Source organism: Schistosoma mansoni, chromosome 6 (genome assembly GCF_000237925.1).
Source record: "Schistosoma mansoni strain Puerto Rico chromosome 6, complete genome".
Classification (NCBI taxonomy): domain Eukaryota; kingdom Metazoa; phylum Platyhelminthes; class Trematoda; order Strigeidida; family Schistosomatidae; genus Schistosoma; species Schistosoma mansoni.
Window position 1 is genome coordinate 2,360,070 of NC_031500.1, and position 13,219 is coordinate 2,373,288.

The 13,219-nt window shown below is 33.1% G+C and overlaps 1 protein-coding gene across 1 annotated transcript; it reads right to left on the reverse strand.

The window, feature by feature from the left end:
- Positions 1-775: 775 nt before the first annotated feature.
- On the reverse strand, positions 776-12,947 carry Smp_001980 (putative homeobox protein; the record flags this gene model as incomplete). Its single annotated transcript, XM_018797936.1, has 3 exons — positions 776-864; positions 7,747-7,964; positions 12,772-12,947. The coding sequence occupies 3 exons, from the start codon at positions 12,945-12,947 to the stop codon at positions 776-778; spliced, it is 483 nt and encodes a 160-aa protein (XP_018652927.1).
- Between the last annotated feature and the right edge of the window lie 272 nt (positions 12,948-13,219).

Sequence of the window (13,219 nt, forward strand, 5' to 3'; positions counted from 1 at the left end):
TTAACCAATTATTATAACACATTTATTTTACAGTCCACTTATTAAAATGGACAATAATAATCTAATAAGAAAACATATACACTTATTCCTATTCACACACACACACAAACAAACCCACGTACAAAGAAACAATTAAAATGATACAATGATGTATGTATATGTCTGTGAGAGAGAGAGGGGGGAAGGGAGAGGGAGAGAGAGAAGTGTAAACTAACACCCCATAATAGTGACAACTATACGGGTTCCTTTGATCATAATTAAACACTTAAAATCAAATTAAAAAAAATTAAGGTGGAACAAGTAAAGTGAGAGAAGTAAGAAACTTACAACTAAAGACATAAAACAGGAAACTATTCAATAATCATAATCATTACTACTAAAAGAAGTGTAAAAATAATATCAGTAGTATATATAGATGTGTGTGTGAATGAGTGAATGTTTGGTTTTTTAAACAGTACTCAATAAAGTACATGACCTGTATTATCATTGTCCAAGAGATAATATATGTATACATTCATCATATACATATCAGATATATATATCTCGTCAGTACTTGTGTATCTATCTATGTGTGTATGTATGTGTGGAGGTAATCAAGTCTGTAACCCTTTTAATATTGTCTATATATATATATATTATATGATGTGTAGGAGTTTAATATAAACCATACCAACATACATATACCCCCACCCCCATAAGTGATAAAATGATTGACGCCCAACAACAACACCACCACCATAAATATATTCTCTCTCTCTATTAATTTAAACGGTTATTAAATGAAAGAAAGAAAAAACTTTAAATAATACCGATAAGAGAAATTAATTGATGTCATTAATTCTTTTATAGAACTGGTAGAATAGTCTAAGATAAAACAAGAAAATAGATTATAAATTTTTTTTCCGTTTTTTTCTTTTTTTCTGTCTTTTTCTTTTAGAAAAAAGGAAGTTATATAGTTGATTTCCTGTGTTGTGCCTTTTTTTTCCCCTACTCTTTCTCTCCCTCCCTCTCCCCCTCTCCCTCTCTCTCCCCCCTCTCACTCATTCATTTACTCAGGATATTTCTGTGGTAAATTTTGTCTAATATTTTTTTTGTGTAAAATTTTACTCAAAATCAAAAATGAATAAGTGACTACTTATCTTATTGAATTAATCAGTAGTATGTTTGTCTATATATATAAATATATATCTGTATAAAAATTATAATAATTATTAAATTTAGATAAATTGATTTAAAAGCAAAAAAAACAAACAAACAGAAACAAGGTAAGTTTTTCTGTTTGATAAAACTTTCAACTTGATTTTATACAAAAGAATTCAATTTAGAAGCAAAGATAAATAGTACCTAGTAGTGAAATTCAGGTAGTGTATTTCGTCTTATTTGAGACTTGTCAATTAGATGTATGAACTTACATATCAGAGGTGATGTTCAACTCTGGGGCTTGAACCTAGTAGTGTTCACAGGTGGTTATAAGGACATAGTAGCTAAGTGAATAAAGCGAAAACATTTGAAGTGAACGGTATTGAGTTCGAGTCTCAGAGAAAACATCAATTCTGGGATGCAACCACATCCAGATGATGATGAGTCCTGAAATAAGATGAAACTCTCATCATGGATTCCACTACTAGCCACTATCCATCTTTGCTTGTAATGCTTATGACTTTAAGCGATATCGAGGCAATTCGCACAGGATGTGTATATGCCAACAAGAGACTGATCAACAATGGGAAGATACAAGTAAACAACACCAAGTGGATGGAAGAATTCACTTTGTTTCTTTTTTTGTGAAATCTAGGGATAATATTGACAATTAATTTATATTCATTCAGTATAGTTTGTTTGAATCTTCCCATCGATTTGTTAGGACTGCAACTGGTCAGTCTCTAATTGGAATATGTGCATACTGTGTGTATTGCCTCGATATAGCCTTAATTCACAAGCATGGTAATCAGAGATGGATAGTGGCTAGCAGTGGAATCCAGGACGCGCGTTTCGTCCTATTTGGGACTCATCAGCTGGATGTACCTGCATCTCAGAGTTGATTAATTTATATTTTTATGCAAAGAGAATTTGACGGAACCATAGACAACTGCTACTTACAACAGGTAATTATGATTTGTACAATTCAAGCAAGAACATACGCACACACAAAACGGTAGACTAGAATCTATTTCACACCAAAAATAAATCGAAAATATTATCTAAATATATAGTTGAAATCATGAGTCAATTGAAGCTAGACCACCATGGAAAGTCTGGAAGAACTGGACGGCCGAACCGTCTTATTGTGGAACTCCTCACTAGTGCACATCCACGACCTCGCCTTGTGAGATTCGAACCCAGGACCTATCAGTCTTGCGAGCGAGCACTTGAACGATAGACCACTGAGCCGGCATCCAACGGTGTTAATGTCCAACTTCAATCAATCTACGAAGTTGAGAAACCATTCATCAATGTCTTCAGTGACTTGATATCTCACAACAGACGTGGTTGAACTCCACTGGATACTGCTTCTCACTAGAACTCCAGGTTAGCTTCATTTGACTCATGATTTCAACTATATATAAAAATTACTAAAAAATCTCCACAAAAAACCCCCTATTATCTAAATACATTGGTTTTTCTGTATATTATGTACATTGTTCAGTAATCCGTTTTTGAATAAACTAAACTGCATAGTATGTGCTGAATGTTAATTAGTCAATAACGTGGTGTATAAACAGAGCCCCCCAACTACCCTGGTATAGCCGAGGGTGGGGGGAGCCAGTTCTCCTCTTGGAAACGCTCTCACGTGCACACGTGTATAAAGTCACTGCTAGGGAAGTCCGACTCACTATCTTCTCGCAGTGAGGTTGTTGCTTACAGAATTGAAAGGATAAAAAGCCAATGTCCGGCGCTTTAAACAGGTTAGTGGATATAGAGGATCCACCAAGAATATTTGGAAAACCCTCATTCCAAACCAACAGTGTACATAGTCTCCAAGGTCCTAAAAGGAACCTATTTTTGGTCACTGGCCACCAAGAAACTGCATCTCCTAACGTTGCTCAATTACGTTGTCGATTAGGCCTTTAAGTTAAAAGATCCAGGTGTGGATCACCGAGGAATCCACATGTTTTGGTTTGTGCATCAGGAAGTATTCCAGAACTTGCACAAACCGAATGATGAAGTGTGGCGCAAATGTATTTGATGCCACCTTGTACCACTGTTCATAAGTTTAAGTAAATAATGAACAAATATTTACAATAGCAAAAGATTATATTCAAAGGAAACTCTATACTCTGAAGAAAAAATATGTACCAGAGGGTAAGATGAAAGAAGGATTAAGGTATATTGAAAGAAACACTGTAGGGAATCAGTTGAAAGAAGTTATAATTACTTCAAATTAAAAGCGAATAATGCTATAGGGACTGTCAATAAATGGCTTGATACTTTATTAATTAGAAGCTATCTTTCTGTCAAACTAATAATCCGAGAAAAAAACCCAACATATTCACCAAATTAATCAAAATTAACGTGTACCTACCAAAACAAGGACCTGCTATAGATCGTACAATTATATTCCAAAATTCCTTCACATCAGTGCAAGAATTTGATTTCTAGACATATCGTGAAGATACGACATTACGCTGGGAAATAGAAGGAGATATGAAAGGGATGAATAACAACTGGAAAGAACTAGAAAGGATTACCCAGGACAGGGTTGGATGGAGAATGCTAGTGGATGGCCAGGGCTCCTCCACGAGGGGTAACAGGAGTAAGTAAGTAATGACATAAAGTAGACAGTATGAAATCTTATTATGATCAAAGACAGATTTAAGTTAGAACATCATTGACAACCTTGAAGCACTGAACAGTTGTTCTGTTCTAGTATGGAATTTCTCAGCGGTACTCATCTATGATCCCAGAACCGGAAATCAAACCCAAAACTCAGCCCTTCAGTGGTTATCATCTGAGGTACTATAAGATAACTAGAAAGTACTGGACTATTGCTTCACTTCAAGATGATGATTTTCAGCAATTAACATCTATAATCTATCCAAGGATTATATCAAAGAGTTTCAGAATTCTAAGAGAGGGCCTTATATTTCAAACTACTGTCTAATACTGCACAATTTCAAATAAAATTAATTATTTTAATAGTCGAGATCATGAGTCAATTGAAGCTAGACTATCATGAAAAACCTAAAAGCATTGGACGTTCGTTTCGTCCTATTGTGGGACTCCTCAGCACTGCGTATCCACGATCCCGCATCGCGAGATTCAAACCCAGGACCTATCAGTCTCGCGCACGAACGCTTAACCACTAGACCACTGGGCCTGCTGACATCCACCGGTGTTAATGTCTAAATTCAATTAATTCACGAAATTGAGCGACATATCCACCATTGTCTTAAGTGAGTTACTATTTCACAACAGACTCGGTTGAACTCCACTGGTCACAGCTTCTCACTAGAACTCCAGAAAATACCTCTTCGAGCCAGTAATTACTACTCAGTTTCACATTATGAGATGTTACTACAGAACTATTCAACCTGCGAATGAATGATCTTTTATATAACTGAGATATTCACAATAACTAATCCTTATACAATTAATTATATTACTTACAAGTAGTAATGGCGAGATCATAATTTATGAACAAACCAATCAGATTTAGGATAACGGATCTTAAATTTTGGCGCGAAATTCATTCAATCATTTTATAACGGAATTGAAATTGCCATGTATGATGTTACTAACAGATTCTATTTTCTTTCTATTGCAGGGCGATCAAGCATAAACTCTTTGGAGGAAGAAGAGTAAGCCCTACGTACACTAAGCTTACAGGATGACTCATAAGACTACTTTGTAAACTGACTCTTCCCTTTGTACTCTCGCCCCGTGAATTTTGATTTTGAAAATAAAAAGGCTCGTGGTCTCCACTTCGTGTTGTCTGTCTCTTGGTGTAAAATTCTCGATTAACATTGTGTGCTGTGCTTTTAGATTTGTCCTGCGTTTTTCTGACTGCTGATTCTACGTGTTACAATTTAGCTAGATACTATTTTGGCATTTTAGTTGACGTCAGTTTGTGATGAAAATCATAAATCTAATTCCTGACACTAACTTTTAATTATAAATCATAATCCTTATTGTTCAAACTGTTTTATAATCTTCATTTAACCTTAGCAACTAGATGAATATTCTCATAGATACTAAAGCACCACTTATAGATCATCCATAAATTATAATCTTAAAGTAGTAACAATAGTGTAGTGAACAAAAACACTAGTTGAGGTCAATCGAATGTATCTAAGCACAAAATTACAGACTATCTCACTAAATTCTGATAACCATACAGTGAACAGTCAATTTGTAAAATAACAACCAATTGTTTCAATCTTCACTGTTCCTTCTGTAAATATCACTACATCTTCTTTAATTCCACTGTTCATGCATTTTCTTACCAATCGCACTTCATTTCAGTTCTTTCCTTATCGATCTTTTGCCAAAATATATTCTATATCTGACTGTCATCATATACTACTTATATGGATATAAGTAGACCACAATACAATAGTACTAATAAGTAATCACATGTAATTAAACTATATTTTATTCAACTTTTTAATGAAATTGTGTTAAATGTGTAGTAAAAAAGAAAAGAAAATAAAAAAAAGAAACATGAAGCAACCAAAAAAAGAAGAAAAAAATCAATAATCAAGTAATTTTTATACAAAATTAAACGAATAAACAATCAATTGATCAAAAGAAAAATTAAACCGAGATCATTGTCAAATTATGGCAATTATATTGTTTGTTCATTATTAATAATCGATAATCAATAATCAATAATAGTAATAATGGTAAAGTTAATTTACACTTCACAACATACAATCAATCAATATCGATTTGAGTTGTGATATTTTTTTTTGAACTCCCCCACCATTCAATAAATAATCAATAATTTATCAGAACACACTTAGTAACAATGAATCAATATGAATTATTGATTATTTATTATCAAAATGTATTATTATTATTATTATGATTATTAAATAATGGAATATTTTTTTGTAATTGTACAATGAATTGAACAAAGGAGATTAAACCGAGATCAAGTCAAGTTATGGCAATAATATTGTTTATTCATTATCAATAATCAATAATCAATAATAATAATAATGGTTAAATTAATTTACACTTCATAATATATTGCATATACAATCAATAAATTTGATTTTTTTTGAACTCCCCCACCATTTAATAAATAATCAATATCCTATCAGAATATACTTAGTAACAATGAATCAATATATGAATTATTGATTATTTATCATTCAAATGTGAAAAATTATTATTATTACCATTAAATAATGGAATATTTCTTTGTAATTATACAATGAATTGAATAAAGGAAATCAAACCGAGATCATCTCAGTTTATGGCAACAGTATTGTTTATTTATTATCAATAATCAATAATCAATAATGGTAGAGTTAATTTACACTTCACAATATATTGAATATACAATCAATCAATATCTTTTTAAAGTATCATTTTTTTTAAATAATTTTTTTTCAACTCCCCCACTATTCAATAAATAATCAATATTCTATCAAAATATACTTAGTAACAATGAATCAATATTGATTATTTATCATCAAAATGTCAAAAAATTATTATTACTATTACTATTATTATTATTAAATAATGTTATATTCTTTGTTATTGTACAATCAAGTGAACAAAGGAAATGAAACCGAGATCATGTCAAATTATGGCAACAGTATTGTTTGCTCATTATCAATAATCAATAATGGTAAAGTTAATTTACACTTTACAATATACAATCAATCAATATTGACGTGAGTTGTTATTCTTTTTTTAAAATTTTTTTTTGAACCCCCTCCCCTCATTATTCAATAAATAATCAATATTCTATCAGAATATACTTAGTAACAATAAATCAATATTGATTATTGATTATTTATTATTAAAATGTATTATTATTATTATTATTAAATAATGGTATAGTTTTTGTCATTGTATTATTAATTGTTAATAAATTTGTTAATAAATTAATTGTTTTATATGATTCTATTGAATTGATATTGAATTTTGATATTAATGAATCAATTGGTATATTAAATGATAATAATTTCGTTGTTTCCATGGGAGATAAATTATTTATAGGATAATATGATAAGGTTGGTATATTAGTAGTAGTAGTATTAGTAGTAGTATTAGTAGTAGTATATGATTGAGTTGGATTACATATTGATGATGGTGATGGTGATAATGATGATGATGATGATGATGATGATGATGATGATACTGTCGACGATGATACATGATTATCATTGAATTCAATTGATTTAAATGGTAACCAATTGGATAACTCAATAATTGATTGATTATCGATTTTATTGATATGATTTAATGGATTATTGATTGTAGTAAATTTTAATGGAAAGTGATTAGTTATATCAGTAGTAATAGTAGTGGAAGTAGTAGTAGTATTAGTAGTTTCTGTAGTGATTGGTAATTCAATGGATGAATTAAATTTTGATAATGATCTAAAAGAAAATGAATCAGGATCATTGAATCTTGAATTGTGATCATCAATAGTGTTGCTAGTAGTAATAGTAGTGGCAATAGTAGTACTAGTGTTAGTAGTAATAGTAGTACTAGTATTAGTAGCATTATTAGTATTATTGTTAATAATATGTTCATTTGGATTGATTTGCTTAAAAGGATTCGCTTTACTATCCTTATTATTATGATTATTAGTTTGTTTGAATTCATCCGTTATATCAAAATCAGTTTTTTTCTTTATAATTGCTTCCATATTAGCTAAAATTGTTTGAGCTGCTGGATGATATGCCCAATATGGATTTGTTTGTAAAATACGTTGAACTGCTACAAAATTTCCAGCTTCAGATAATAATTCAAAACCAACAGCAGTTTGACGTTTCCATTTTGTTCTGGAATGATTTTTGAAAAAAAATAATTGTAAGTATTATGTAAAATTATACATTTGACCAATGGAGTTCAACTAGGTCTATTGTGAGATATCAACTCACTGAAGATATTAGTGATCGGTTGCTCAATCTCATGGATTGGTTGAAGTTAGAAATTAACATCGTTGGATATCGACTGACTCAATGGTCTAGTGGGTAAGCGCTATCGTGTGAGACCGATAGGCCATGGGTTCGAGTCCCGCGAGGCGGAATCGTGAATGTGCACTGCTGAGGAGTCCCGCAATAAGATGGTTCGGCCGTCCAGTGCTTCCAGTTTTTCCATGATAGTCTAGCTTCAATTGACTCATGACTTCAAGTATAGTTAATGTTTCTTTATAAGCTACTCACACATAGGTTGAGTGAAGTTAGATTTGTACACCATTGGACTCTGAGTCAGTAAATTTTGTTTCAAGTGTTCATGCTCGACACTGACTGTCTTAGATTCATTATCTTGTGATAGGGTCTTGAATGCACACTACTAAGGAGTCCCATACTTAGACCAAACAGCTGTCTACGTTCCCTGATTTTCAGCGGCATATTAATTGAAGCTAGTCGGTAATGAATATCTTCTACAATTAAAAGAAAACGCCTATAAAATTGTGTCGTCTAAAGTTTATCTATCTAGATATTCAATCTAATACAGTTGGCTGCTTTTTACAAAATGTAATATTAGTATACATGTGGTACATGTTATTTATGCCGACAGAAATAAGTAGTATGTAACACTAATCGTACATGGAATGAATTCATACTTCCGAACAAAAAAAATGTAGTTCATACTAATCAGAGATCAAAGTTGGTCACTTGATCATTCCATGTTTGATTTCTGTAAATAGACCTTTTTAAAGATCCATCATTCCTACTTGTCAGAAGTACATCGAGAAATGAGATAGAATGAGTTACTTCATTTATTGCCTTCATATCTTTTGTATGGATTAAAACGAATGATGACTGAACTAAGTTAGTTGTATTCCAGTTTACACATGAAACAACCCGTTAAGATTACTCCCAATTTAGACATCATTATGATCTTAACTCTTTGTCTATACATTTCATACATGAAGTTGAACTGAACATCAAAACCACAACGTAACAACAGTAATCTCAAGTAGTCAGTCGACAAACCTACATTTATATTGTTAAAAGTGATATAATCACATAGTTACACTGGTGAACAGAGAACCTAACATCAAGTGAAAATATGAGTTTCTCGTAAGTATTAGCATGATTAACACTGTCAACAAATTGATGAGTATCATGAACAGAATGTTGAGATATCTGCCATCTATCTGGCTTCAATTTTCTGACTAGCTACTCAATAGTAGGGTGAAATAGATATTATCAGAGATAAATCAATAGCTGACTTGTTTGTTTTTGTCATCCAGTTTATCAGTATCATGATAATATGTTTACTTAAGCAAATACTTCATCATCCCCCCCTAACAATGTAATGAGTAGATTTATCAGTGATTCATGAATTGATTGATCGATTCCGAACAGTATTAATTACTTGAACTATATAAGATTGATTGTTATTGAGTGATCAATTAACGTAAATACAGAAGGCTCGTCTAGCTTCCCCCAACTTGCGTCATTTATGGCGTAGGCGAGATATCCGTCTAGCAACCAAAGGACGGGTTTACTGTGCAGCAGTTCGTTCCGTCCTACTTAATTGCAATGAAACATGGCCGATAAGAGTAGAGGATATTCGTAGGCTACTAGTATTCGATCATAGGTGTCTTCGAAGCATTGCTCGTATATCCTGGGACCACCGAGTAAGTAATGAAGTTTGTTAGGAAACGGGTACTGGGTAAGGATGGCGAATCGATTGGTGAAGTAATGAAACTTCATCAGTTGAGATGTCTGGGATATGTGTTACGTATGTCCAACCACCGACGTGCGATGTTTTATGGTGTAGGAGTAGGTTGGAAGGAAGCCCGACGAACCAGGTTGGACAACAGCACAAAAAGCATATTTTCTAGCATGTGGGTTTTGCCGATGGATTACACGAGATAGTGGCATACCAGATCAACAACAAGCTGCTGGAGGTTGGCAAGAGAAAATAAGTCCACATTTCAAAAGGGTTTGTGCTAAATTATATATTGTATTGCTGTTATATGTGTGTTATTTCGGATTAATTTTTGACTGTTGCATTGAATTTAGCATAATGGAGCCAATAGTGCGGAGGCATGACCTTAGAAACTATCATACAAAGGATCATTGTCTGTATTTTTATTGTTTAGTTAGAAAACGCTTAGACTGTTCTGTTTATAGATTCTCCTACTACTAAGCTTTCATTTCGTCCATAAATCATTGTTATATGTCTCATTATCCCATACTTACCGTTAATTAACTATTTCCATATTACTCTGGTCTTGTGTCACTTACCGCTGGATTATGTACACATTGTGATTTTGTAACTGTGTTGCTATGTGGTCAGAAAATTCAAGCATATTATTACATGAGTTTTGAGCCACAATTTAATTAAGTATAAAGGGTAACTGATCTATTTTCTGTTTTTGTCTTCTGTTTAGCGACTAGGTTAAGAGAAGCTCGAGAATGAAATAAGCGTTAAGGTTTTGTGGTTGTTAATTTATGGCTGTGAAACATGGCCGATAAGAGTAGAGGATACTCGTAGGCTACTAGTATTCGATCATAGGTGTCTTCGAAGCATTGTTCGTATGTGCTGGGACCACCGAGTAGGTAATGCAGTTGTTAGGAAACGGGTACTGGGTAAGGATGGCAAATCGATTGGTGAAGTAGTGAAACTTCATCAGTTGAGATGTCTGGGACACGTGTTACGTATAGCCAACCACCAACTGCCCCAATGTGCAATGTTTTATGGTGTAGGAGTAGGTTGGAAGAAAGCTAGGGGCGGCCAGACCTAAACGTGGCACAAATCGATGAAGTCACTGACAAGTGGACTGAGCCATGTTGGCAGGTGTAAACTACCTGGTTGGGATCCACGAGATGATATCAATCGATGGTTAGAGACCTTGAATGACATGGCTCAAAATCGTTTACAATGGCGAAGTTGCATCCACTCTTTGTGTTCTCCCAAATTCTAATCTTCTGAATTCTTCATGTCCCTTTTTTTTTCCGAATTCATTTCACTGGATTATACTCCTTGAATAACATCTTCAAACCCTAATCTTTCCGTTTACTGCTTATACTCTTACTACTTCTACCACTATGGGATTTGAATCGACAACTGCATCTCTGTGCTACTGCGATATGGCAACTCGAACTGATATACGTACGTACGAAGTTCTACGTTATGACTGACTGACTGTAAATATTTCTATGTTACAGGAAAACAATCATAACCTGAAGAAATCAATTTGTTCTTTTAATAGGATACTAGGTAATATAAGTTTAAACCACTTTGATAGAATTAGTTCACTTATGAGTTCATATAAGCTTATCAGATTAGTATTGAACTAAGTTGGAATAAAACTTTGTTAAAATTACTACTAACTATATAAAATAATCTATTTTTCTTTTGATCAACTACTTAAAAACCGGAAACCATTCAATAGATGTCTCACTCCACTATCAGTTTCCTCAACAATTTGAACTCGTGATCCATCATGAATTACAATCAGGACATTTAAACTTTGTGTAGAATTTATTGTTTGCAGACTAATAAGTTAATATCTGACGGGTCATACTTCAAACTTTAGTCAGTTTATGATACTACTAACTACTATCAATTGAAATCCATGAACTAGTGGATCATTCTAGTAACATAATTCGACTTCAACCAATTATGAAAACTTTGAAAACTAGTTACTATCCCCTTATATTTAAATCAACATTCATATGACAAGATTTATGTTTACAATTATTGATCATTAATAATTTTGAATTCGAAATGATAATCTCAGTTGGAGTACCATCGAAAACCAGAGATATGTACGTTTAATCGTACTATGGACCAAAATCCAGAATCTTTATATCCCTTAGTTAACACTACATCGGGAACTGACGTTACAATTCTAACTTCAATCACTTTACTATCTGATATTGAAATCATCCAATCTCATTTCTCACTATTATTTCATTGCCAACATATCTTGATACTTTATATAGTTGAGATCATGAGTCAATTGAAACTAGACTATCATGGAAAACCTAGAAGCACTGGACGACCGAATCGTCCTATTATGGAACTTCTCAGTAGTGCTTATCCACGACACCGCATCACGAGATCAGTCTCGTGCTCGAACGCTTAACCTCTAAACTACTGAGCTGGCCTTTATCCAACGGTGTTAATATCGAACTTCATTCAATCCACGAAATTGAGCAACCGATTACTAATGCCTTCAGTGAGTTGATATCTCCCAACAGACCTGGTTGATATTCCCGATCAAAATCCCATATTAGAATAACTGTCCAGTTCTCTTTACTTTTCAAATTTATCTCGACTGAAATCAATCTGATGTGAGATAGTAACTTATTAAAGACGATGGTGGATGTGTTGCTCAATTTTGTGGATTGGTTGAAGTTAGACATTAACACCGTTGGATATCGGCCAACTCAGTAGTCTAGATGTTAAACGTTCGCTCACGAGACTGATCTCACGAGGCGGTGTCGTGGATATGCACTGCTGAGGAGTCCCACAATAGGACGAAACAGCAGTCCACTGCCTCCAAGTTTTCCATGATACTCTAGCTTCAATTGATTCATGATCTCACAAACCCCCTCCCTTCTGATATCAAAAAAAAGAAGAAAAGAGAAAAGAAAAAACTACAACAACAACAATACTCACCTTCTATTTTGATACCATGTTTTAACTTGTGTATCAGTTAAATGTAATCTTTCAGCTAATTCAATACGATCTTGTACACTTAAATATTTTTGATGATCAAACATTTTTTCTAATTCATTTAATTGTAAATCAGTAAATGCTGTTCTAGATTTACGAGGTTTCTTTGATTTATTCATATCATAATTAAGATCATATTCTTTATGATGATGATGATGATGCTGATGATGCTGATGGTGCTGCTGGTGTTGCTGCTGCTGATGATGATGATAGCTGTGATATGTTCGATGATTTTCATTTGAATGTTCGAATTTTGATGAGATAATTGATTTTTTCTTATTCATTGTTGATAATTTATGATATGGATCTATTGAATATAAAGATTCATTTGAATGAGTTTCAGAATATTCATCATCAATCTCATCTTCATCCTCTTCGTCATCATCGCCGT